Below are 24919 nucleotides of genomic sequence, written 5' to 3'. Positions count from 1 at the left end.
GGAAGAAGGGAGGAGGAAGAAGGGAGGAGGGGAGGGATGAGGAAGAAGGGAGGAGGGGAGGGAGAAGAAGAAAGAGAAGGAGAAGAAGGAGGAGAAGGAGAAAGAGGAGGAGGAGGAGACCTGGACTGTTTGAAAAGGTGACAAGTTGGAAAAGGGGTATCTGGAAATGTCAGTCCACAGACGTAGGGGCTTTGTCTGGGGACAGATTCTTACCTAACCAGACAATAGAAACACCTGTGGGAAATCAGACTCTACTTTGGTTTGGAATCCAAACTTGAACTCCCCCCCAGTTGTGTGGCAATCCCAAACCAATAACACAAGGTCAAAGTTGTTGCAGACAAGTAAAAGTATTTAATCATGGTAAGGAAGTCTAAAGTTCCACCTAGGCCCTGTCTTGATAAAGGGAGCTTGAACAGATGCAACAAATGGGTGAGGACTATATCCAAAGAATTTCGGGTAATAGAACAATCTACAAAGGAATATTAAAGAAACTGTGTTTAATCACAAAGCGATAAAATGAAATGACTGTATGCAGAAGCATTCTCTGTTGAATCTCTGTGATAAAAGTCACTTGACCCACATTTATTGGGCACCTGCTATGTGCTGGCTGTTGCTCTGGATGCTGGGGATATAGCAGTAAATAAAAGGTTCTTGACCTGTGGGGATTACATGCTAATATTGGAGTCAGACAAATAACACACTAAATAATGTCAGGTAATGACAAGTGTGATGAAGAAACAGAAGCCGGATGAGGGGACAGCATGAGAGATGGCATGGTGGTCAGAGGAAGTCCACCTAAGGTGGTGACATCTGAACACATATTAAAAGGCATAAAGAAGAACAGCATTCAAACATCTGGGGGAAACTATATCAGACCGAAAAAGTGGCTGGTATAAGAACGTAGGTGTATTCGTAATATAACTGCATCACAGTAAAGAATTCAGTGTGGCTGAGGCAGAAACAGAGAGAGAGAGAGAGAGCGAGGAAGGAGGTGCATCCTGTGCTAATTTATCTTTTGGAAAAAAACCCCTGTCCTGTTGATGTCACTCTAAGTACAGAGCATTAGGAAAAAGACTAGATGAACTGGAACCATATAAATAAGATATAATTTAAAGAAATAAAAGCTATACTCACTGAAATAATTTCCATAGAATAGATCCTACATAATATATAAAAATTTATTCAAAATATAGTTTTTGTGTCCGGGTTCCTTTTTCCCGTTTTCTAAGACATAAGCTGTCTGTACTGTGGTGTAAACAAGTCAAGTTCCATCTGATGACACAATGCAGCTATAATCCCAATAATTTAATGTCTTAGTGATTTCTCAGCAACAAAACATTCTGGGTAAAGATAGTGTGTTTAGATGATGATTAAACTACATTGTAATACTACCACTTTAATGACTTGAACTCCTATAATAAAGAGTTTCATACAGTTCTTAATATATTGTCTAATGTCTTAATACATCAATGGACAAAAGAGCTTACTTCCCAATTTAAGGAAAAAACCATAATTACCAATGTTAGAACACCATGTGACAAATTTTCTCAATGTGATTTTATTCAAGCTATCTAAATTAAAGTCAACCTTGAGGCAACATTTTACATATATATAAACTACTTTACAGTCCACAAAAAGAACCAAGTTCTTCAGTATATATGCTAGTTAAATTTATTTAAATACCTGCAATGAAGCATAAATGAATTTAATGATCCAAGGCAGATTTTTAAAGTTATTTTATGGATTAGTATCATTACAAATGCAGGAAAATATAAATGAAGTATCTGGAACAACTGGAACCACATTTCAAATTAATTCTAAATGGCTTAGATCTTTTATGTTAGACATACTCTTTTGAAGTCAAACAAATTAAAATATTTGTATAAAACATTTTAAAAGAATAAGCATAAAATCCAAACTAAACACCAAAAGCAGTAGAGGCCATGTACCTAAGAATAAAAGATTTGTACGTATATTCAACATTATATCATCAAACAGACTAAATAGGGCCATTTACTGCATTAAGGAAAGTTAAAAATAGAAGATGTTGATGATCTGGTATCACAGGCATGTAGCCAGGTCAATAATTAGTGATGAACTTACCATTTGCGGATCAGATTATAAATATTTTGAAAAACAAAATCTCTATTTTAATGACAAGTGTTTCTACATTAATAAGATTTCTTATATAGCAAGGCAATTTAGTCATTCTCCTGTCCAAAAATATGACTGATTACTTTTCAATATGAGCTTTTGAGCTTTTGACATTTAAATAAAACCTTGCAAAAAAAAAAAAATGTATCAACGCTAGAACTGATCTCTCTTTGAAAGCACTTAGAAATGGATGACTTGGGAACAGGCATTAATTAAAAAAAAAAAAAGTCCTCAGATGCACAGATGACTTCAGAATCACTTATTTCCCCCCCCCCCAAATGGGGCTTTGTACTCCCAGCACTTTGGGAGGCTGAGGCAGGCGGATCACTTGAGGTCAGGAGTTTGAGACCAGCCTGGCCAACATGGTGAAACCCCATCTCTACTAAAACTATAAAAATTAGCTGAACATGGTGGCACGTGCCTGTAATCCCAGGTACTTGGGAGGCTGAGGCAGGAGAATCACTTGAACCCGGGAGGCGGAGGTTGCAGTGAGCTGAGATCGTGCCACTGCACTCTAGACTCCAGCCTGGGAGTCCTCCAGGCTGGACTCCATCTAAAAACAACAACAACAACAACAACAACAACAACAACAAAACCATATAGCAAGGGTTTTTTTTTAAAGGAAAAACTAACAAGAATAATTCATACCTACAATGATTAAATGTATATATACATATGATGTAAATACCTGTAAAGTTAAAATCTCTTTAAGTCTTGATACTGAAATATGTAGTCACAAAAAAGAGCTTAAAAGAAAATACAATAATCTGCTATCGAATTTTAAATATTTTTAATATGATAGATAATTTGTAGTGGAAAATTAAGACAAAAGTTAGTTTATTAGGAAGTGCTATCACAAAACTAAAGGTAGCAAAAGAAGCTATTTTTCTAGGACAGAATTACATCTTGAAAGTCTTGTCTATCTGTGCTTCTAAGAAAAGAATAATATCAACTAGAAAAATAATAATTGTGCATAGTATCCATGATAATTTTCCATAGCAAAACAAACTTTTAGAGTAGAAAACTAACATAAGTCCAAGGAAATACAGTAATAATGTTGTAAATAGTCATGTTATATATGGTAAAGTGAATACATTTATTAAACTATGCTAACAGTGAAGTGCTATATTCTTGAGTGTCTAATCAAAGAAATAATTAGTTATTTAAACAAAAACAATTTCTATATCAAGAAAAAGGAAAACATACACATTTACATTCATAAGAGCAAATAAAGCACAAAAATGTTCTTTTCCAGTAAACTTCATACATTGTAATGTCTTCAGTGGAGGTGAACTAATGGGTCAATATTTGGGTCTTGCATCAAGAATGTTCCAATTAAAACATAGAGCAATAAGGCCCAGAATTCAAAAAAAAAATGGATGAATATATAATTAAGTAGTTAGTTGACACTTTAAAGAAGATAAAACACATAGAACAGGTAAATTTCAAGAGTGGAAACTTGCTATATACGATCTGCATTAATATAGAAGAATTTGGGAAAGAAAAGAGGAAAAGGGTAGCAATGATTGGCAGAAACAGGATATACATCATCAGGAAGCTTCAATACACACTAAAGACTTCCTTTCCTTCTACTAACATGTTCAAATAATTGTATTTCTGATGGGATTTCCACCCAATCCCATACCCTAAGCATGATCTTTGATTGCTAAGGGCTTATCCTTCAAGAATAACATCTTTTTCAAAGATGTTACTTCATTGGTCACTTTCTCCAGCAAAAACATTCTCTTTCTTCACTTTGCTTTTCTATTTTTATCCTAGGACACCAAGGGGGTATAGATCTGGTAATTGTAGAAGCTAGTCTTTGTCTCAACTGAGTCTCAAAGAGAAAATAAAATATCTACTATCTGGACCAGTGACTTGACAGCATTCACTATCTAACCAATCTGAAACCCAGAATACAAATGATCTTGATTTTATCAATAATGAAATCATAGTAAAAATAATAGATAGCATTTATTGAGTATGTACTATGTGCCAGGTGTTACTACAGGTCTTTTATGTGTGTATCACATGGAAACTCATAATAATCTCAGAACTGATGTTTCCCTACCCACTTCTCCAAACTGCAATGCTCCCTAGGAATGCCCATTGATGAACCTCTTGGTCTACATAATATTTTGCTCAACTACAATTTCTTTCCAATATTACTCTAATTTTAAGTTCCTTAATTAAATCAAGGTTGTCACATTTTTAAAAAATAATTTTCACAAAGACCATCTCATTTACCAAATATTTCCACCCAGCTTGAACAGTGTCGTCATCTTGCAATGAACGGGAAATGCAAACATTTTTGCTGTTTTCATGTGAATATGAACAAACACTACTCATAGAAGCACTTACTGTATGCTAGATATTGTTCTGGGTGGTTTTCAGTATACTAACTCATTTAATCTCCCTAAAAACACTGAGGTAGGTACTATTATTACCTCCATTTTATACATGAGAACTCTGAAACTTGCCCAAGGTCACATAGCTAGATTGTAATGCAACTGGAATTTTCAAGGATTATTTTGAATTTTAGTGTTATCTGCAATCATGAATTTCTAAGGTTACAATCTGTAATAAAAGGTCTTCAGCTTTTGCAAATCATGACTGCATGCTTATAATCAGTTTTAAGATTAGAGGTTTGATCTTGTAACACCATTTATCCGTCATCAACACAGAAATGGTTAGGCCATTCTTATCCTCTTCTCTGAATGCCTGGTCAATACAGAAAAGTGATTTCTAGAATTATGTCTTTCAAATTGGACTACGCAATTAAATTCATTTACAGACACACTGTGCTACATACTATATAAATAGTGCAATTATCTGAAGTGGAAATTGGTGGATCTTTTATGGTAATAAGATGATGTTCAGACTTGTCATGGAGCAAAAGGCAAGGAAGTAAGCTGATCAAGATTGTTCTGAAGTGCCTTTTTTTTAAAAAAAAAGCTCTATATAAAATGTATGCATATGAATTTTGGATGTATCCTATCCTGAGCCCCAACACTGAAAAAGAACATAACTGCCAATACACCAGATCCTTGTCCCAGAGCAGAATTCAGTATAAATGATGTCAACCCATCCAACCTCACTTGAAGGCAACCAGAGCAGGGGGGGCAGTCTGGTAACAGGCCTCCAAGTAAGGACAACATCAAAACAAAGCTCTAGGGCACTCAGTGCGGTGTTTTCCAAACTGCAGGTTGCAAACAAAATTGTGAAATCAATTTAGGAGGCCACGATCAGAATATTAAAAATTGAAATTCAGCACCATAGAAAATATCAGTCATCTATCACCATAGTAAGGGTGTTTTATGACACATTTTTTTTTTTTTTGCCAGGTATGTATGTGTTTACTGGGTCACGATATTGTAACATGTATACTTCTAATTATGAATCTTGGTCAATAAAACTTTGAAAGCCACATATCTAAGGAATACTAAGTACATGTAATTTTCTAGTACTAAGCACTACATTTAATAAAACAGGATTCCTCATAACAAACAAATGGAGTCAGTTGCAGTAAGAGGATCTTAGATCATAAAATGAACCTTACATTTTAGCCAGTCCAACTAATCACCCAACATATGAAGACCTTCTGTAAGATTCCCATAACAGAGCATCTAACTTCTGGAGCAAGTCAGTCCGTTCCTCTGCAAATCATCTCTAACTCTTAGAAAGTTCATGATGTCAAATCAAAACAGAATGTAAGGCTATTGCTTTCACATGACAGCTCTTCAAAGTGTGTGTGTGTGTGTGTGTGTGTGTTTAAATTTAATTCTATGTAACTTCTTCTGAATAAACATAGGTCATGGTAGAAAATTTAAAAAAATACTAAAAAGCATAGATGGGAAAATAAAAATTATGCAGAATCCATAATCCAGAGCTAATAACTACAGCCATACTGGCTCTACCTCATTAACCTGCTTTCTACTTACTATGCAATAAATAGTTTCCTCCAATTAAATATTATTCTACGACATGATTATAATGACAGCATAACATTCCAGCATATAGTTATACCATAACTTATTTCTAAAATCCCATTAGATAGCTAGATTATTTCTAGATTTTATCATTAAAAAACACTGATATGAACATCCTTGCACATAAGCGATTTCCTTATGATAATCGTCAGATTCTAATTACTAGACTGAAGCTATACAAAATGTTAAGGCTTTGACAGAAAATTGTAAAACGTGTCCCAGAAAAATTGTGCCAATTTACTTTCTCTCCTGAGACATAGAAAGTGCCTTTACCCACAGCCTCGCCAACAGTAGGCATTAAGTTGTTTTTCATCTGCCAATTCAGTACAAACAAAAAAAAGTCTATCCTGTTTTAACTTATAATGAGGTTAAATACGTTTTGACATATCTATTGGACATTTTTATTTCCTCTTCTGTGAATTTCCCAATCATGTCCTTTGTTCAATTATCTTTTGAGGTTTTGGAAATAACTGATGTAGCTCTTTAAATATTTGAGGAAGGCTTTCATGCCAAGAGGCACTATTAGCTCCATGGATTTGAATATTGGGTGCCGGTCTTCTTTAAGGGAGTGAAAGATGGTATTCCTAACGTAGTAACTATAAGCCACAATGTTATTTGTTCCTATAAAGATCACCTTGCTGAGCAACATATCAAATGGGAATGATAGGAACTTTGTAAATATAGATGGAAAATGGCAAATTTTAAACATTGTTATTCTATGTGTAAAAATCAGAGGTTTCCCTTATACCAAGAAAATCAATAATAGCACTAAAGACCTCTTGTTGATACTCTTTTCCACTCCTTTCCTCCGACCACAAACAAAATGTTGTCCAGTTCCATTGAGTCTAAGACATTAGGAATGTATACTACCAAAGCAATAAGAGAAACACAAAGAAGTGATAACAAAAATTTGGCTTATCACTTCCCTTTTGTACCCTAATGGAAACGCAACCACAAATGCCTTCAGGAGCCTCAGAAACAGGCGCCCAAAGAGGAAAATTATACATTTCTAAAAGTAATTTTAAATTTGGAAATTCTTCACCTAAATGAGACATGGACAACTCTAAAGTGCCGCACACCCACCTCAGAAAATGAGCAATTATCTTAATTTTCTTCCTCTCTTGCACAATCTGCCCTCCCCGACATCCAAGCTAAATATTTACCTAATTTGACAATTGCTGCCCCACAGCCTTGTTTCAGGCCTAACTTCTTTTCTGGACTACAGCAATAACTTCCCTGCCACTCCTCCTGCTTCCTGTATTGCTCTCCTCAAATTCATCCTCTATACGCCCTCCAGACAGATGCCTCTCAGATACAAATTCAGTGGCTCCCATTGTTAAAGATCAAGTTTCCAAGCTCTTTGGCGTAGCACAAAAGGGACTTTGGATCTATATAGACCTACACCCCTCCTGGCATTCAGGTCCTTAGAAGATGCTATGCCTGCATGTGCCTCTGCTTAGGCATACATGGTTCCTTCTGCTAAGAAAACTTCCTCTCCCCATCAGCCTGCTGACTAATTCTGCAACCGCAAAGACTAAGCTGAAGGTTGACCTTCTCTTCTAAGTGTTTCCTGATCCAATGTTTGTATCCCAGGCCAAATTCAGTGTCCTTCCTTGGTATTCTTATGACAGTCTGGAAAAGTTAACAAATGGATTTTCCTGTCTGTAGGATGCAAAATATAGCCTAGCACAGTGTGGGGCCTTCAGCTGCCCTAATCACATGGCGTTATTAATATAATGAACCCTCTGATCTATCTCCCTTGATAAAAGACAAAGCTTCTTGAAGTATCCTCATCACCTCACCTTATCTAGCAACCATCACTGTCTGGCACATAGGGTGTGCTCAATAAATGCTTGTTGGATGAATGAACTTTTAGTAAAAATAAACACACTTTTAGTAAAAATAAATAAATGAATGGAATAAATGATTCGTTTTCTACAGTAACTGTATTATTTTTATCATGGACAAATCAGATAAATCAGAGGGTAATTACTGGCATTATATATGCTTTTCATTTTGCCAGAGGATTTCTATATCCTGGATTTCTAAAATATCAATTTCTTTTACTGCCCTTGAAATAACATTTGAAATTCATAGTTTCTCAGACACCTCTCTTTTGTGTAAGATAACATACATTTACAAAGGCATTTAATCATCAGTTATATTTTTAAACATGAGATACCACACACAGTTTAGCATGCTGCTGTGTACACAGTAAGTGGTCAATAGATATCTTGTAGCTTTTTAAGAGTCATATCTTGGGTTGTCTGTTTTGGTCACAATTATCCTCTTTTTGGGTGGAGTATAGTGTCCATACGTAGGAGTTGGTTCAATAGGTATGTCTAAAGGTAACCCTGGTCCCTGCCAGAGTAGATTGGTTTGAGAACGAGTGCCTAAACCAAGCTAGGCCAACAAGACTTTCTCTGGATTAGGATTAATGAACATTCATTCAAATTAATCCCTTTACAGTAGTGGGAGCTTCCAGAGGTAAAATCAGATGTGGGCTTGAGAGCTGCTGGTGGCCTTGTTCCCTGACATGTGCAGAAACTGAAAGAGTCATTTGTAGTCCAAAGAACGAAGCCAACATGGAGAAAGAAGCAGAGATGAGAAGTGGTGAGAGTCCTAGACCAGAGTCCAGGAGATGACTAGAGTCCTGGTTATGTTCCACAACTGGCCCCCAGTCTCTCTGAGACCTGCCGTAGCCCTGCCCTTCCCATAGTTTGGTCATATGAAATCTTCTACTCCCTGCTGATAGAGTCACACAAGCTGGCTTAGAGTGGACTTCTATCATTTGCCAGCGAACGAATCCTGATGGTATGAATAAATGAGCAACTGATTCACTTCAATGTTCTCCCCATTAATTCTTTTAATTGATTCAACCAGATGGTTTGGCATAATAAAGGCATGGGCTAATTTACATGAGATTTCTATTCAGAGATAGAAGGAAGGTATTCATTTTGAAATACATTTCAAGCAAAATAAGTTTCAGGCAACATATTGCCAAGACAAATCTGAAGCATTTGATCACAGCGTCACACATGCAAAATATGTCCTCTTCCCTACAGAAGATTCCCGCAAGTTAACTGTAGGTTTGGAATCTCCAGGAACAGCAAAGGCTTCCTGCCTCAAGAGTTCTTTTTGCTTTGGAACTCCTCAATAATGCAAGAGGGATAAGAGGATTTTCTAGAAGTCTAGAAGCAAATTTTCCTTATGAAGAGAACAAAACTTAATGGCAATATGGTCCTGCTTCAGTTAGAGTTGGAACTCAGGTTGGATTCGTGTCTGGACACAAAGGCTACTTGCTGGCACCAGCCTTCCGGAACAGCCGAATTTGGTGGCAGCAGCTGATCAAGCCGCATCCCTCTGGGACAGCTGCTCTTCCAGGCGTGACGGCAACAGCAGAAGAGGCACAGGAGTGCAGATTGGCTGCCTTCTAGGAATCCAAGGTTTGGACAGCACTGAACAGCCCCTCCACCTATGCTGACCATGGGTTCAGGAGGAAGCCAGTGTGGAGACTCACAGCACCCAGCCATAGCTGGTCGTTCTCTGACAGTACTGCCTTGGGGTTCCCAGACCTTAATGAGCTGGTGGCTCCAGGGATGGCTTAAACCTTGGTGCAATGACTGCCTCTGGTGTTCAGTCTTCCCTTCCAGCTGCCCTGCTCCACAGCAGACACCTGGTTCTGGGGAGTGATGGGGCTTTTGTCCTGTGGCACTGCCGCATGTTTTCAGGTTTGCTTCTCTTTGGTTTGCTGCTTGGAATCAAGTGCATTGTGCCTTTGGACAGAGCTCTCTCTGGCCTGACCTATCCCTGATGGGCTGATGTGTCTTTGACAGGCTGCTGGGTTGGGGCCTCACTGTCCTGCTCTGGGGGTTGCGAAGCAATGTCTCTCCTCTGAGACCTGCCCTTTCAATGAACCTGTCCCTTTCTCCCTGGATGCTCCACAGGAGCCGAGCTATCCTGTAGCGACTCCGCAGGGGCCCTTTCCCTCTGGAGGGGTCTCCCGGGTGAGGGCTGGCTCTTCTGAGCTGGCCGATCGCCATTGACGGGAGTTTTATTTTCTTGACATAATCCTCCAAAAATCTCTCTGTTCCAAGATGGCCCTTGTTTGGACACATCTACATTCCGAGCCAGTTCATTTGTGGGGAGGTCGGTATGGGCCCTTTTTTCTGAGATTATGTTGTTTTTTGTCTTCTTGTAATTGGGGATCTCTAGGTGATGGCTGGGCATGGCGGGGGGGGGGGGGCTCAGGAATTTCTGGTGTATGGAATTTGCTTCCCTGGTTGCTCAGATCTCCCTAGTTTGTAACAGTTATATACTGAAATACTAGCTTAGACAAGAAACAAGAGAAGGGCTGGGGTTGGGATGGTCGGGCATCATGGCGGGAGCCGGCTGACGGAGGGGTTCTAGCTGCGAGGCTGGCTGGTGGCTCCCAGGCGATGCCTCTTCCAGAGGTGCCAGTCCTCCAGCCGTCCCTTTCTGGATGGGGAGTTTTTTTTTCCTAGCCCCTATCTGCTGAAGTGGCCCCTGGTTGTGGGGTGAGGCCTGCATGTCTGGAATCCTCCTCCTGGAGGAGCCGCCTGCTTGGGGAGCTTTTCTTTCCTTTGCAGGCCTTGGATCAGGCTGAGCCCCCGAGTTCCGGGGCAGCCCTGGCTCCAGGAGAGGAGCAGAAATGCGAGGGAGCCTCACTTTCTGAGCCGCCTCCTCCAGGGCGGGACTGAGGATGCGCGGTGCTGCGTGCTCCTGGCTGGGGGGACTGATAAGAGGGAGTTTCACCTCACTGACCTTCTCTTCCTGGACTTGCTGAGGACTGTGGGCTGCCTGGGGGTTCAGATTTGGTGGTGGTTTTGAGTGCGGAGGGCTGATGGGAGGAAGTTTACTGGTGTCTGCTTCCCGGGTTGTTGGAGGCCTGGGACAAGGAGTCATGGTTTGATCCGAGGTTGTTCCTAAAGCCTCTTCCCTGCTGGGCCATAGGAGTTTGGGTGTGGGCCTCCTGCTCTGGAGGGGAGCCAGCACCTGAGGCTGGGGCAGCCGAGTGGGAGCCAGCCGGATTCTAGAAAGCAAGGTCGCTGGGGCTTCTCTGGCCTGGGGCTGCTTGGTATCTGTTGCTAAGTCTTGGGGATGTGGCAGTTCTGGGGGAGGGGTAGTGACCCTGATGGCTTCCAGTTTGGAGGTTTCCTCCTTCAGAACTTGCTGAGAATCTCCAGCAAGTTTCTGCACCACGTCAGGGTGGGACGAATCTTTTGGAGGATCATGGTGGGAACTGCTGGGTGGATGTTCGTCTGACTCAGTTTCCTCATCCTGAATTCTCTGAGGGCTGAGGGGAGTGGGGCCAGGTGCCTGTGGAGGTTCAGACAGAGGAGGGCCACTGGGGGTTACCTGGGCCTCCCCTGACTCCTCATCCTGGCCTGGCTGAGGGCCGCCGGACAGGGGAGGGGAAGGGTGCGCAGGAGGCGCCAGGGTAGGGGTGATGGGAGACTGCCCCACCTCACTGGCTTTCACCTCAGGGACATCTGTCTTAGTGGTTATTTGTTTTAGAGGAAGATGTGATTGTTGGACATCCTCTTCCGTCGGGTTTAGGAATAGGTCCTGGGCCTGCTGAGGAAGACCCAGTGCCGATGAACTGAGGTGTTGAGGGAGCTCAGGATTGAGATGGCTGTTAAGAGAAAGCTCTTTTTGATGGGTTTCTCCATCCTGAGCCAGTGGTTGGTTCTGGGCAGGAGTTAGGCTCTGATTTTCTAGGTTCTTGGCATGAATTTGCATTCCAGAGAGATGCTCTGTCATCTGGCCATCTGCTTGCAGTTTTGCCAAGCGCCTGGGAGATGGAACCAGGTGTGCTGGTACCCCAGAGAGAGTCTTCTTGCCAGAGGGAGCTCCTGCTTTAATATAAAAAGAAGTTGACTATAAACAGAAGTTAACTAACTGCTTAGAAATTAATAAGAAAAACATCTTTTCCCCTGTTAGATGCACATAGGCCCTTGAAAGGAATAAAATTACACATATAGGAGAATTTAACCTTCCTTTCTCCTTGGAGATACTAAGTGTCTATAATTCTCTTATTTTGTGGAACTTAGAACAATTTTAGTCAACTGAAAACATAAACTTCAATGAATAAACATAAGAGGTTTATGTCTGGTTCTCATTCATAGAACCAAAATTTACATCCAGGTTTGTGGGTGGTGAGACATTTTCCAAGTGAAGGAGATTTTAAATTTATACCAACTTAGAGTATCAGTGCTGCTTTTGATGGTAGAAACTAGAGGATGCACATCCAAGCCAGATGAAGTCTCATTGGTTTGTTTCCTTGTTTAACGGCAGCCCCCTTATATAAGCCATGAGCTCTGTGAAGAGTTAGGTCTGTTCACCAATACCTGGCAAAGGGGCAGGAACTGAGCAAATGGGTGATGAATGCAAGAAGGAAGGAAAGAATCAGCCTGACAGAATCACAAGGCACCATGGCTCAAAGCAGCTGTTCCTGAGGACCCCCATCCAGGCTGCTATCCCCCCACTCACATCCCCAGGCCTCCCCTTGGACTTCCACATCTACCTTGCCTTCAAAAATGGCTCTCAGAGGCCACTAGCAATGCTGGTGTTGCAGAGAGGGGGTCCTCCTCCATTCACCATGACACCAAGTTCTCAGAATGACTGATCTCAGGGACAGTCTCACAGATGCCATCATCCAGCAGGCACTCGTTCAGTGAATACTTGTTCACTAGATGGATTCTGGGGGCCCAGACACCGTCTTACCCCAGTCCTAAGGACATAGCTCTGAAATGTGGAGCGGTCAGAGGTGGTACGCCAGTCTGGAGCAGTGTTGAAGAAGCTAGTTTCAGCTCACTTTGGGGGAGATCTGATACTCAGAGACTCCAACCCAAATCAGACCTCTGAGATGACCCCGGAGTGATCCATTCCCCAGAGGTAAACCAGGCTCCCAGCCCCCGATCCCCTCCACTGATGCAGGATGAGCTTGCACTGCTGGGTTCTCACTGAGCCCCTAGTCTGGACACGCACCCTTTGCATCCCATCAAACTGGTGTTCTCTAGGGAGAGGGTGGGACAGGTGGGAGCAAAGAAAGGCTTCCCTCAGTGTGGTTTCTGAGGGGATGTCCTGTTCATCATTTAGAACTCCCTAGTTTATAACAGCTATAAACTGAAATACTAGCTTAGACAAGAAACAGGGTTAAATTGAAAAATAAAACTGTGAAAATATCAAGAATAGGCAAACTCATAGAGAAAAGAAAGTAGATTCGAAGTTACCAGGAGTTGAGGGGAGTAACAGTTTAATGGGTATAGAGTTTCTGTTTGGGGTAATGACAAATTTTGGAAACAAGTATTGGTGATGGTTATAGAACACTGAGAATGTAATTAGTACCACTGAATTGTACACTTAAATGGTTAAATTTTAAAACATAAAATTTTATGTTATGGTATGCTTTTTAACCAAAATATAAAATTAATTTGAAAAGGTGGAAAAATATCAGAACACTGAAATCCTGTGCTAAAGCTTCTTTTGCTCCTTAATCTCTCTTGGTTTACTGTAATCAGACATACAAGGATGTGTTCCCCACTTTTACAATTTAACAATTGACATAACTTGGCAAATCATACCAGGCCTTTTATTAAAGACAAAGGGAAACTTTATGGACTAGTCAACTGCTCAGTTCTCCTCTGTTTGACTCATCATAACCATCATCATTTCTTTCCACCATTAGTCAGAAAAATGATTTGCAAATATCATTTTATTTTATGATCTATATAGCAAGAACTCAGGGTGATAGTTGGTCCAGCTTTCTAAAAGCTTTACTGGAAGCACTAACTATGCCAGAAGTAGGTTGTTTAGAGACATGGGAAGGAAAGACATCCCTTAATACTGAGCTGTGAATATAATTTTTTCCTTATTTTATAGAAACTATTTTATTTATTTGTGCTTTTTAAGTTTTTGGGTATTAGAAATGAATGTTATTCACATTACAATAGGGAAAATAAAATGTGTGTGTGTGTGTGTGTGTGTGTGTGTGTGTGTGTGTGTGTGTGTGTGTGTGTATATATATAATATATATATATATTTTTTTTTTTTTTTTGAGACGGAGTCTCACTCTGTTGCCAGGCTGGAGTGCAGTGCTGCGATATCAGCTCATTGCAACTTCTGACTCCCTGGTTCAAGCAATTCTCCTGCCTCAGCCTCCCTAGTAGCTGGGATTACAAGCACACACCACCACACCCAGCGAATTTTTGTATTTTTAGTAGAGACTAGGTTTCTCCTTGTTGGCCAGGATGGTCTCAACCTCCTGACCTCGTGATCTGCCCGCCTCGGCCTCCCAAAGTGCTGGGATTACAGGCGTGAGCCACTGGGCCCACTCAATATATATTTTAAATTAAGGGGATATCTGAAGATTTCAAGGGTTTATGATCACTGTGTACCTAAAGGTACTATTTTATACATGCATTAAGTGAAAATTCAATTCATCCATCCATTGGTGAAAGTTTATATTTCTAGGTCCAGGCTGAAAGATGCTGTACTCAGAACTGATAAACTTTGTACTTCCTTTTATCACCCTGCTCCATTCTCATTGTTAAGAGTAGAAATTCAGCTTGTATTGTTAGTTACAAATTAGCAATGTAAAATTACAAAAGATAAGGCTGTGTATTACTACTTCAGATATCTGGGAATAATTTTCAGCTTACATTGATACAGGATTACCACTTCAAGAAAAACAATGGTGTTGGTCATAAGATTTCTGTTTGTACTGATGCCTAATCCAATTGGGAAAAACCTCAGCTCTGGACAGCCAGATTCTAATAGTGCACCATGACATTATATATAGGTTTTTATTTTAAGAAATTGGAGCTCAAAATTATTTCTCCAATCAAGTTAATGGTTATTGGTTAGATTTAGAATAGAAAACCAAGGCTTCATATTTCCAGTCCAGTTTTCTAATTGCTCAGACAAAGCTGTCTTCCACAAAATCGTAAATATTTTTTATTTCAATTTCTTCCTTTTGACAGCTCAATTATTTTTTTAAAAATCCATTATACTAAAACTATTGCTTATGTCTAGAGGTCCCATTTATATGAGTAAGGTGTTTATACACATATATCTAAATTATAGAACTTAAAATCAGAGTGACCCAGCTCAGAGCAGGAGCAATGAGGTGAAGCACCAGCTGGGCACATGACTGTGACTCTGCTGGGGCTCTGGGTCCCTTCCTGGGGAGTACTGATGAGAGGTGAGGCCAGCTGGACTTCCTGGGTCAAGTGGGGACTCGGGGAACTTTCCTGTCTTACAAGAGGATTGTAAAACGCACCAATCAGGAACTTTCCTGTCTTACAAGAGGTTTGTAAAATGCACCAATAAGTGCTCTGTAAAACGCACCAATTGGCAGGATTCTAAAAGTAGCCAATCACAGGGAGGATTGAAAAAAGGGCACTCTGATAGGACAGAAAGGGAACATGGGAGGGGACAAATAAGGCAATAAAAGCTGGCCACCCCCCACCAGCAGCGGCAACCCACTGGGGTCCACTTCCATGCTGTGGACACTTTGTCCTTTGGCTCATCACAATAAACCTTGCTACCCCTCACTCTTTGGGTCCGTACCATCTTTAAGGGCTGTAGTACTCACCACAGCTCTACTCTTGAAGTCAGCGAGACCGCAAACCCACCTGCAGGAACCAACTCCAGACACAATGACACTCGTTTTAAGGTAATTATGGTTGTCCCCACTCTTGTGCACTGAACCTGTAAACATCTGGCCCCAACTCCTTGGCACCTTGTTCACAGCCCTGAGACTCAGGAAGAACATCGGCTCTCCTTCTTGTCCCACTTGAGACATCATTAAATGTGTATTAATAAGGACCATGGCCATTAGAACTTTTTAGATACTCACTTGAATAATGTCTGGCCTCTACAATGTTACTTTATGTGCAAGCTTATTCTTAAACCCACAAGTGGAAAAAGTAACTTCCTCAGCAAATTGTCTAGATAAGATAAAGTGATTGGCTTTAGAAAACACATTGTTTTTCAAAATACTAAACATGCCAAAAAAAGAAAGGGGCCTTGAGGCTAGTGATTTGATACATTAATTACAAATCTGCCTACCTACCTTTTAAAGATGGAATTCTATTAGTCAATAACTAGATGGCTCAGTTTCAGTTATGAAATGTAACTGAGAGCTATCACATTTTTACAAATTCAGTAATTCACACTTTTCATTAAATCAGCCAAGCCTGACCTCATTAGTCCAAATAAATAAAATTTCATTATACCTGTTAAAATCAAAGTCTATTTTTCTATGCACACATTATCTGGTCTATTAATTTACCAAATGGCAACTGCACCCAATAGCCAGTGTTCCTGATAGTTGTAGAATAAGAAAAGATACAGAGATGGATTCTCACTGACTGTTGAGGCAAAGTCTTGTTCAAGCCCCGCTAGTTAGTGGAAACCTCAGATTGAGAAACACACTGTTCTCAGTGACTCAGAGCTGGTCAGGCTCAGGGGACTGATTCATGTTTATCCAAACCCACAAGAGGCTGATTTAAAAGCTAGTACACCAATTAATTAATTTACAATAGAGACAAGCCTGGCTCAGGGATCAGGGCAGGGTGAGTAACGTAGGGTACAGCCCCCACAGGAGCAGGTCCACCTGATGGGACCAAATTAAAGATCAGAAGGTTGCTTGGTTAGCAAAAAATTAAGGCAAGCGGAGCCAGATTTCCTCAAGAGAAACTTCTACTGAGCTACAGAAGCCTCATTAGGTACACTACACAGCCCTTCTCCATAGAGATGGCTTTCTAAAGAACCGACGCCCAGTGCAGAGATTCTGAGCAGGGCTGGATAAATACACTGACACACTCATAATCTAATGTCCCCCAATCCCCCCTTCGTAGACTGAGCATAGTCCTCCAGTCCTCCATTCCTGTCTATTTTCAGACAGGTCAAACTTTCTCCAGAAACATTCTAGTCAGCAGGTCATACCCTGGTCACTTCATCTCCTATAAGACATATGGAGAAGGAAATTCTCAGCCATTATCTGTTGATTTTTACCAGTTTCACATTGACCTCATTCCAAAACACCAGGGGCCCTCAACCTGGGAGAAATGTGCAAAATTACAAAACAGCATTTATTTGAAGTCTGGCAAGATCATGACCTGCCCTGCCTCAGTCTGCCAGGATGGAACCTGGTAAACAAAATCCCATTTGGGCAAAAAGTCACAACTGCTAAAACACAAAGCTGAACATACTTGCAAAACAGCCAGGGTCTCGGGTTAACATTTCACGATATGCCGTGTGTGAATGGGGTTCAGTCCATCAAGGGAAAGTTTTAAAATTTACTATGGTGGCAAAATACACATAACACAACATTGACTATCTTAACCATTATTTTTGTTTGTTTTTGTTTTTGAGATGGAGTCTCGCTCTGACGCTAGGCTGGAGTGCAGTAGCGCAGTCTTGGCTCACTGCAACCTGCTACTCTCTGATTCAGGCAATTCTCCTGCCTCAGCCTCCTGAGTAGCTGGGATTACAGGCATGTGCCATCATGCCTGGCTAATTTTTGTATTTTTAGTAAAGACAGAGTTTCACCATGTTGGCCAGGATGGTCTCTATCTCCTGACCTCGTGATCCACCCACCTCGGTCTCCCAAAGTGCTGGGATTAGAGGCATGAGCCACCGCGCACGGCCGTCTTAACCATTTTTAAGTGTACAGTTCAGTGGCATGAAGTGTATTCACACAGTGCCACCATCACTATCATCCATCCTCAGAACTCTTCTCATCTTCCCAAACTGAAACTGTACCCATTAAACCACTCCCATTCCCTAGCCTCTGGCAACTACTGTTCTTCTTTCTGGCTCTATGAACTTGACTACTCTAGATACCTCATGTAAGTGGAATCATAAAATAGTTGTCCTTTTGTGACTAGCTCATTTCATTTGGCACAACGTCTTCAAGGTTCATCTATGTGTAGCATGTGCCAGAATTTCCTTCCTTTTTTAAGGTCAAATAAAATTCTATTTTATGGGTTCCTTCCACCTTTTGGCTATTGTGAATAGTGCTGCTAAAAACATGGGTGTGCGGCTCTCTTTTTGAGACCCTGCCTTCGATTCTTTTGGAGGTAGATCAGAAGTGGGATTGTTGGATGATAGGACAGTTCTATTGTTAATTTTTTGAGGAACCTCCATACCATTTTCCACAGGAGCAACACCATTTTACCTTCCTGCCAACAGCACACGAGGGTTCCGCTTTCTCCATATCCTTGCCAACACCTGTTAATTTCTGGTTTTTTATTTTGTTTTTACAGTAGCCATCCTAATAGTTGTGAGGTAGATTCAAGGGAGTCTTTTAAATACATCTCAAAATTCTAACTTAGGCCTTTAGAATTCCTGGATTCCAAGGGGGTGCACTCTTATGTATACTACATCATGTGCCGCTGACCATCCATGTGGTAGATAAGGAGCATTAGGTCTATGTAGCAGAACGGTAAACTGAAACTCCAAACAGCAAAGAAGCTGACCCAAGAGAGCACAGGGCTAGGACAGGAGCACCGATCCCACGACTAGTGCTCTTGCCACTGTATTCCGCAGCACAGTATTTTGAGGACTGGGGTAACACAAAGAAAAGGGAAAAGAAAACTCTCAGACTAAATACAAACCCAACAAGTAGAACAACATCTCAGCTCTCTAAAGAATGAAACTTCTGGAAGGCTGAGTTCTGAGCCATGAGGTTAACCCTTATCTATTACCTCCATCAAGGCACTGCCCAGCCTGTTCCTGAAGGGCAGTCCCTGGAGGCCCATCATGACCATGGAGATAAGCAGAGTTACAGGTCCAGAAGGCTGACTCATGCTGCTTGTTTTGGGGACAATTGCCCCAGAAGAAGTACAGGAATAAAAGAGAACCAGCTTTAGCCCAAGTGATGAGTACCCAAATAGGAACTCAGATTTGTTTTCCTTACCATGAAAAAAACAAACAAAAAAACATCCTCGCGCAAAAAGGATAGTATAGTACCTGCAGTTGTAGCCAAACTCTTGGCAGGTTCCTTAGCCAATCCAAGGTATTCTCTAATGAGCTGACTCAGGTTTTGGTAGGCAACATCCAGATCATCTGCAGCAAAGAGAGTACATTTTAAAACAACAGGATCAGATCCAAAACAGTTGATGTTTAACTATTGGTGGTAATGATTTGTTTACTGCATTTAATTTTATATATATTATGGTAGAATTTTATATATATTATGGTAGAATTCTAAGATGACCCTAAGGACACATCACCCTTGTATAATCAATCTCCTTCCCTTAAGTGTGGGCAGAACCTGTGGAGGCAATGAGATACCACCTCCACGATTGTGTGACATTCAGCAAAAGGGATTTTTGCAGATGTAGTTAAGGTTGTTAATGGGTTGACTTTGGGTTAATCAAAAGGGAGATTATCCAGGCAGGCCCACCCTAATCACATAAGCCACATAAAAGGAGAGTTCTCTCCAGCTGTTGGCAGAAAAAGAAGTCAGAGACTCAGATCCCAAGGAGGATTTGATGTGCTGGTCCTGGCTTGAAGATGGTGGGGCCACGTGGATGAGACCTGAGAGCAACCTCCAGAAACCGAGGATAATTCTTGGCAGACAGCCCACAGGGAAACTGGGACCTCAGTTCTACAACCAAAGGAAACTCCATCCTGCCAACAAGAATGAGCTTTGGAGGCTTATCCCCAGAGCCTTCAGATGAGACCTCAGCCTCCTGATACCCTGAGCAGAGAATCCAGCTATGCTGTACCAGACTTCTTATCTACAAAACCGTGAATTAATAAATGGGTGTTGACACTTTAAGACACTAAATGTGATAATTTCTATGCAGGAATAGAAAACAAATTCAACTGTGTAATACATTAACATGTTTCAGAGACTAAAAACTATTATTAATAAGTTGAACCATATGAAATTGCTGTTTTCATAGGTCAAAATAGTTGAATATCAACAATTTCATATGGTTCAACTAATGTCCCCTGTCCATCTAGTTCATCTAGTTTCCCTTCCCCCTAAGAGGTAATCAGCATTATTAGTTTTTTGCAGATTCTGCCAGAGAATTTTTTTATGTAGTACAAGAAAATACAATTACATAATTTTTTTACATAAATGATGGCATACTATACTGCAAACCTGTCTTTTTTAGTAACTGTATGACTTGAAGATATTTCCTTATCTGGACACAGAGAACTTTCTCTTTTTTTTTATGACTATGTAATATAGTGCAGTTTAAAAATATATAGAAATTTGCCAGGCATGGTGGCTCACGCCTGTAATCCCAGCACTTTGGGAGGCTGAGGAGGGCAGACTGGTTGAGGTCAGGGGTTTGAGACCAGCCTGGACAACATGGCAAAACCCCATCTCTACTAAAAATACAAAAATTAGCTGGGCGTGGTGGCAGGCACCTGTAATCCCAGCTATTCGGGAGGTTGAGGCAGATGTATTGCTTGAACCTGGGAGTTGGAGAAAGAGGTTGCAGTGAACCAAGATCACGCCATTGCACTCCAGCCTGGGTGACAGAGCAAGACTCTCTCTCCAAAAAAAAAAATATATATATATATATATGTGTGTGTGTGTGTGTGTGTGTGTGTGTGTGTATAAATTTATAGAATATATCTATAGAAATGTTATATGTATAAAAATATATACATATATATGGAAATTTTCACATTTCAAAAAATTCTCCAATGAACTATTGTTTTAAATTAAATGGTCATTTATAAACTAGTTTCTGAAAATATTTGTTTTACACATATATTTTTATGGTTACATTTTGAGTAGCTGGGTTTTTAACCTATGTGTAGATTATAATAAAATTACCTGAGTTTCATATGCCTTTCTAGAAATTTAAATGTGTATTTCAAATTACATATAATTTAACTTTGTTCTCACAATGTCCCCTAAAAAATGAACTTAGTTCAGGCTCATTTTACACCAAATCTTATTAGCTACAATCTTAAGAAATAATTGAGACAATGCTCTCATTAAAACAGTAGAAAATTAGACCTCTTGGATTCTTACCCTTTTTGCGCTCTTTGTGATTCACTGTTACAAGGAAAATAGCTTTTACCCAAGAATTGTATCCCCATGAAACAAACTTTTAATTCAGTAATCTTACATTTCAAAAATAAAACTTTGCTGAAAATTACCAACCTGCATTGATTACTGCATCAAAATATCCCGGAAAATTCTGATTAATTTTAATATAAAGGTCCACTCTGGAGACAGCAAATTCAATTTCTGCACGACTGAATAATCCTTTTCTCCGCAAATATCCCTCATATTTTTCCTTGTTCATGGGTACCACCAGGATATAACGAGGCTCAAAATAGGAATATTTTAAACTTCTTACACCCTGTGCATTAAAAGGAAGATAATACATTGGAAATAGATACATGATTTACAAATCGTTTTGGAGCCATCTGACAACATGGGTATAAGAAGTAGTATTATTAATATATTGAAGAATGTATTTCACCTGTAGAGTTAGCTGCTATTTTTCTATAAATACCTCAAGATTGGATTACATTTCTCTCTTCATCAAGTTTTAAATTGTCATTGGAAATATTAGAATTCACTCCACCTGGCTTTCCTTTAATTAATCATTCTAATGAATATGACTGTTAGAAAATTGCTGGATATAAAACAGGTACATTCATAGCAATATTGCAACTTTATTACAGAAAGGTAATTTCAATTCTCTATTTCAAACACCTCCTGTGGAGCAGCAGGAGACAGAGATCTTACCAGGGAGAAAAGGCTCTTCTGTGGCCCCTTTGTCATCATCTTGGGACCCTTTCTGCAGGAAAATCGGCACCCTGCTTGGGAAGGCCAAGCTCCTGGTAGCCGGCAGACCAGGAGATCACAGCGTGGAACTGTGTGAGGAACTGACTGGTCTGTGAGTCTGGAGGGCTTTGTCACAACTGTAGCTCTCCGGCTCCTGTAGACTCTGCACAAATCCTTCAAGTTCTCTGGCTATCAGTTTCCTCGTGGGTGAAATGAAAGAGCCATTCCAAATGGACTCTAAAGTCCCTTCCATCTCAATCAGTTTCACTCAATGTTTAAAATCTTTGTTTTAAAAATTCAGTTGGAAGAAATACAGGCTATTTCCAAAACAATTTCCGAAAGAGCCAATGAGCAGGGCAGTCTGGAAAAGTACTTCAGCTGGGGAGAGTCGGGGGAGTCAAGTACGGATTGTAGACTCCACCTCCTGGAAATGAGTAGGAGTGAACTCCCAGGGAGAAAAAGAGTGAAACAGGAGCCACTGCTCAGATAACTGTTGGACCAGAGAAAGATAGACAGAAAAGACGGAGAGTTTCTGGACTCACAAATGCATTAATTTTTGTTTCTGCCTTGTCAGATGAATAAATTTTTTAGAAAAGACCTTTTATTTTTGCTAGTTACTATAGAAACAAAGAAAACTCTCCTTAAAGATACAAAACCAATTAATCACAGAGAAATAAGATTTGAAAGAGTCTAAGTCAGGAAAGTTAAAGAGCCGGAAGAAATGTGTAAGCTAGGAAACGCTTATACCAACACAAAGAGCCAAAAGGGAATTGCAGTCTCCTACTGTGTGAAGTCACAGAGGAAAAAAGAAAGATTCAGAGTCGACATCAAAGGATTATGTACCCAATTTGCCTAGGTTTTGTTTTCTGTACGTTTGGTCTAATTGAATTAGTTTTATAATTGCTTTCTTTTTAATTCCAAAAGTGTCATACTGCTCAGTTAAAGGATCTTGAAAAAACAATCAACTGTCTTTGAAGGTTCCAAGTATGCAATAAAGCTATATTTTTAAAAAATAAATGAGTGGGAAATTCATAGTTTTACTCTGGATCTTAATTTTGGAGAAGCTTCTATATACTCTAATTATAGATCATTGTTGGGGGAAGACAGGGTATCGGGGTAGAGAGAAAAATCTCTGACATCTACAGGTCTAAATTGCCAGAAGGAGGAAAACATTACACCCAGCGAGCAACTGCAGTTAAATGGCAGCACAGCCCACACATCTCATGCAGAATGAAGGAACAAAGTTGATCGCATGGGGTTGCCATTGTCCTAGGGCACGGGGAACCAGTCCCACACTCTACGAACCAGGCTTTACCTACAGCCTTTTATATAAACAGAGGCCATGCTCTGAAAAGAAAGAGGAGCATTTAGTGAGGAAATAACGGAAAATAAAGCTCGAGTGGCAGTTACACTTACAATATCCGTGCAATTTCTTGTATTGTAACCTAACTCCTGTCACTTAATGTTTCACGTGTCTTGCCCCGCATACTAATTATAAACGGAATATCTTATCTTGGGCCTGGCAATGTGTTGCCTGTGCATTGTAACCCCCTCCCCAACCTCAAATATGTATATACATTATCGCATGTACCCCAAATATGTACCTCAATTATGTATCAATAAAAAATTTATATATATACACACATATACACACACACATACACACCCACCACACTCACACAAACTACACACACATTAATTGGTTGAATGAAAAACACTTACTTCTATTTCCATATGAACACAGCTTGCCAAACCATCTCTTGCGATAGCTTCTATGGTGTCCCTATTTAATCCATACTTGTGATTACCATAACTAAATGTTACAATGAATTTCCCCTGGAATTCAAGAAGAACAAAGATTTTCATATAACAGCAGCCATCATGGAATTTGATCACAGCTAAAATCATTTGATGTCTTATTCTAAATAATTTCAAAAACCTTACAAATTTTAGCAACTGCATACGGATGACAATGGCGTAAATGAAACTTAATTTCAAACTGTGACAGAGAAATTTATTCAGAATTCTCAGCTGACAAAAAAAAATAGGTTTTTAGAAATAATCTGCTGACAAAATGTTGAGGAGTGTTAAGGCACTGCCGCATATGGTAAAATAGACTATTTTGTTTACTTACCCACTTCCTGCCAAACTCGCACCAAAACCTTCATTACCGAGAGAACAAAACTAATGGCCTGCCCTTTACTGCCGCCATTTCAGCTGTGCCAGCACACCAGGCAACCCAGAAAAGGCTTCCATTTCCAAAAGCCTTGCATTCCAAGATAAGCCATGAATGAATTACAGATAATTCCGGTAGGCCATGAATTACAGGGACATCCTGAAAGCTTTGAAAAAGCAAACCCCTCCTGTTTTTCCTCATAAAGATAGCTTTCTACTGAAACTGCCGCAAATGTCATCCAGCAGAATTGGTGTCTGCCCTGTAGCCATTCGAACTATCAATGATGCCTCTGTCTGTATTCTGGAAGCTCAGCTCTTCCAAAAACTGCATTCCCTTGGGGAAAAAAAAGGCAAGTAAAAGCACGTCTCTCAAAATTGTCTGTGACTTTTTCTTTGGCAATACTATATTCATTGAACCACTAGGTCAAATCTAAACTGTGTAACTGATGACAACAGAAGGAATAAAAACGTGGATGATCTTGGCAAGTGTGACTTCTCATATACGTGATTTTGAAATAAACAATGAAGTGAAAACTTCCAGGGCTGCACTGAATCCCATCAAATGGCGGTGACAGCATTCAGAACAGTAGCAGTTGGGTCTATTGCTGCCCTGCGTCCTGGCCCCAGATGTTCTGGAAATGTGAGGGTACAGGGATGGGCTGTCTGTCAGGGAAGAGAGGTCAGAGACCAGAAGGCATAGGGTGTCTTTTGAGGTTGGGGGATGGGTCTCTGGGCAATGTGTCTGCTGCAGGTGATGAGGAAAACCTACATCCCCCATAATCAAAAGAAGTTTATGTTATGT

General features: G+C 40.3%; 1 protein-coding gene across 1 annotated transcript in view; it reads right to left on the bottom strand.

The window, feature by feature from the left end:
• The window catches only part of LRGUK (leucine-rich repeats and guanylate kinase domain containing), a 130271-nt gene that overhangs the window by 35680 nt on the left and 69672 nt on the right, over positions 1-24919 (bottom strand). The window contains exons 13-15 of the mRNA XM_011941220.1: positions 23665-23778; positions 21310-21511; positions 19146-19241 (exon numbers count right to left, since the gene is read on the bottom strand). Coding sequence (XP_011796610.1) covers positions 19146-19241; positions 21310-21511; positions 23665-23778 — 412 coding nt within the window. The remainder of the gene's footprint in view (positions 1-19145; positions 19242-21309; positions 21512-23664; positions 23779-24919) is intronic.

This window comes from Colobus angolensis, unplaced genomic scaffold (assembly GCF_000951035.1).
Source record: "Colobus angolensis palliatus isolate OR3802 unplaced genomic scaffold, Cang.pa_1.0 Scaffold2, whole genome shotgun sequence".
Lineage (NCBI taxonomy): Eukaryota > Metazoa > Chordata > Mammalia > Primates > Cercopithecidae > Colobus > Colobus angolensis.
Note: the sequence above shows the minus strand (reverse complement) of the source record. Positions and strands in the feature narration are given on the sequence as shown.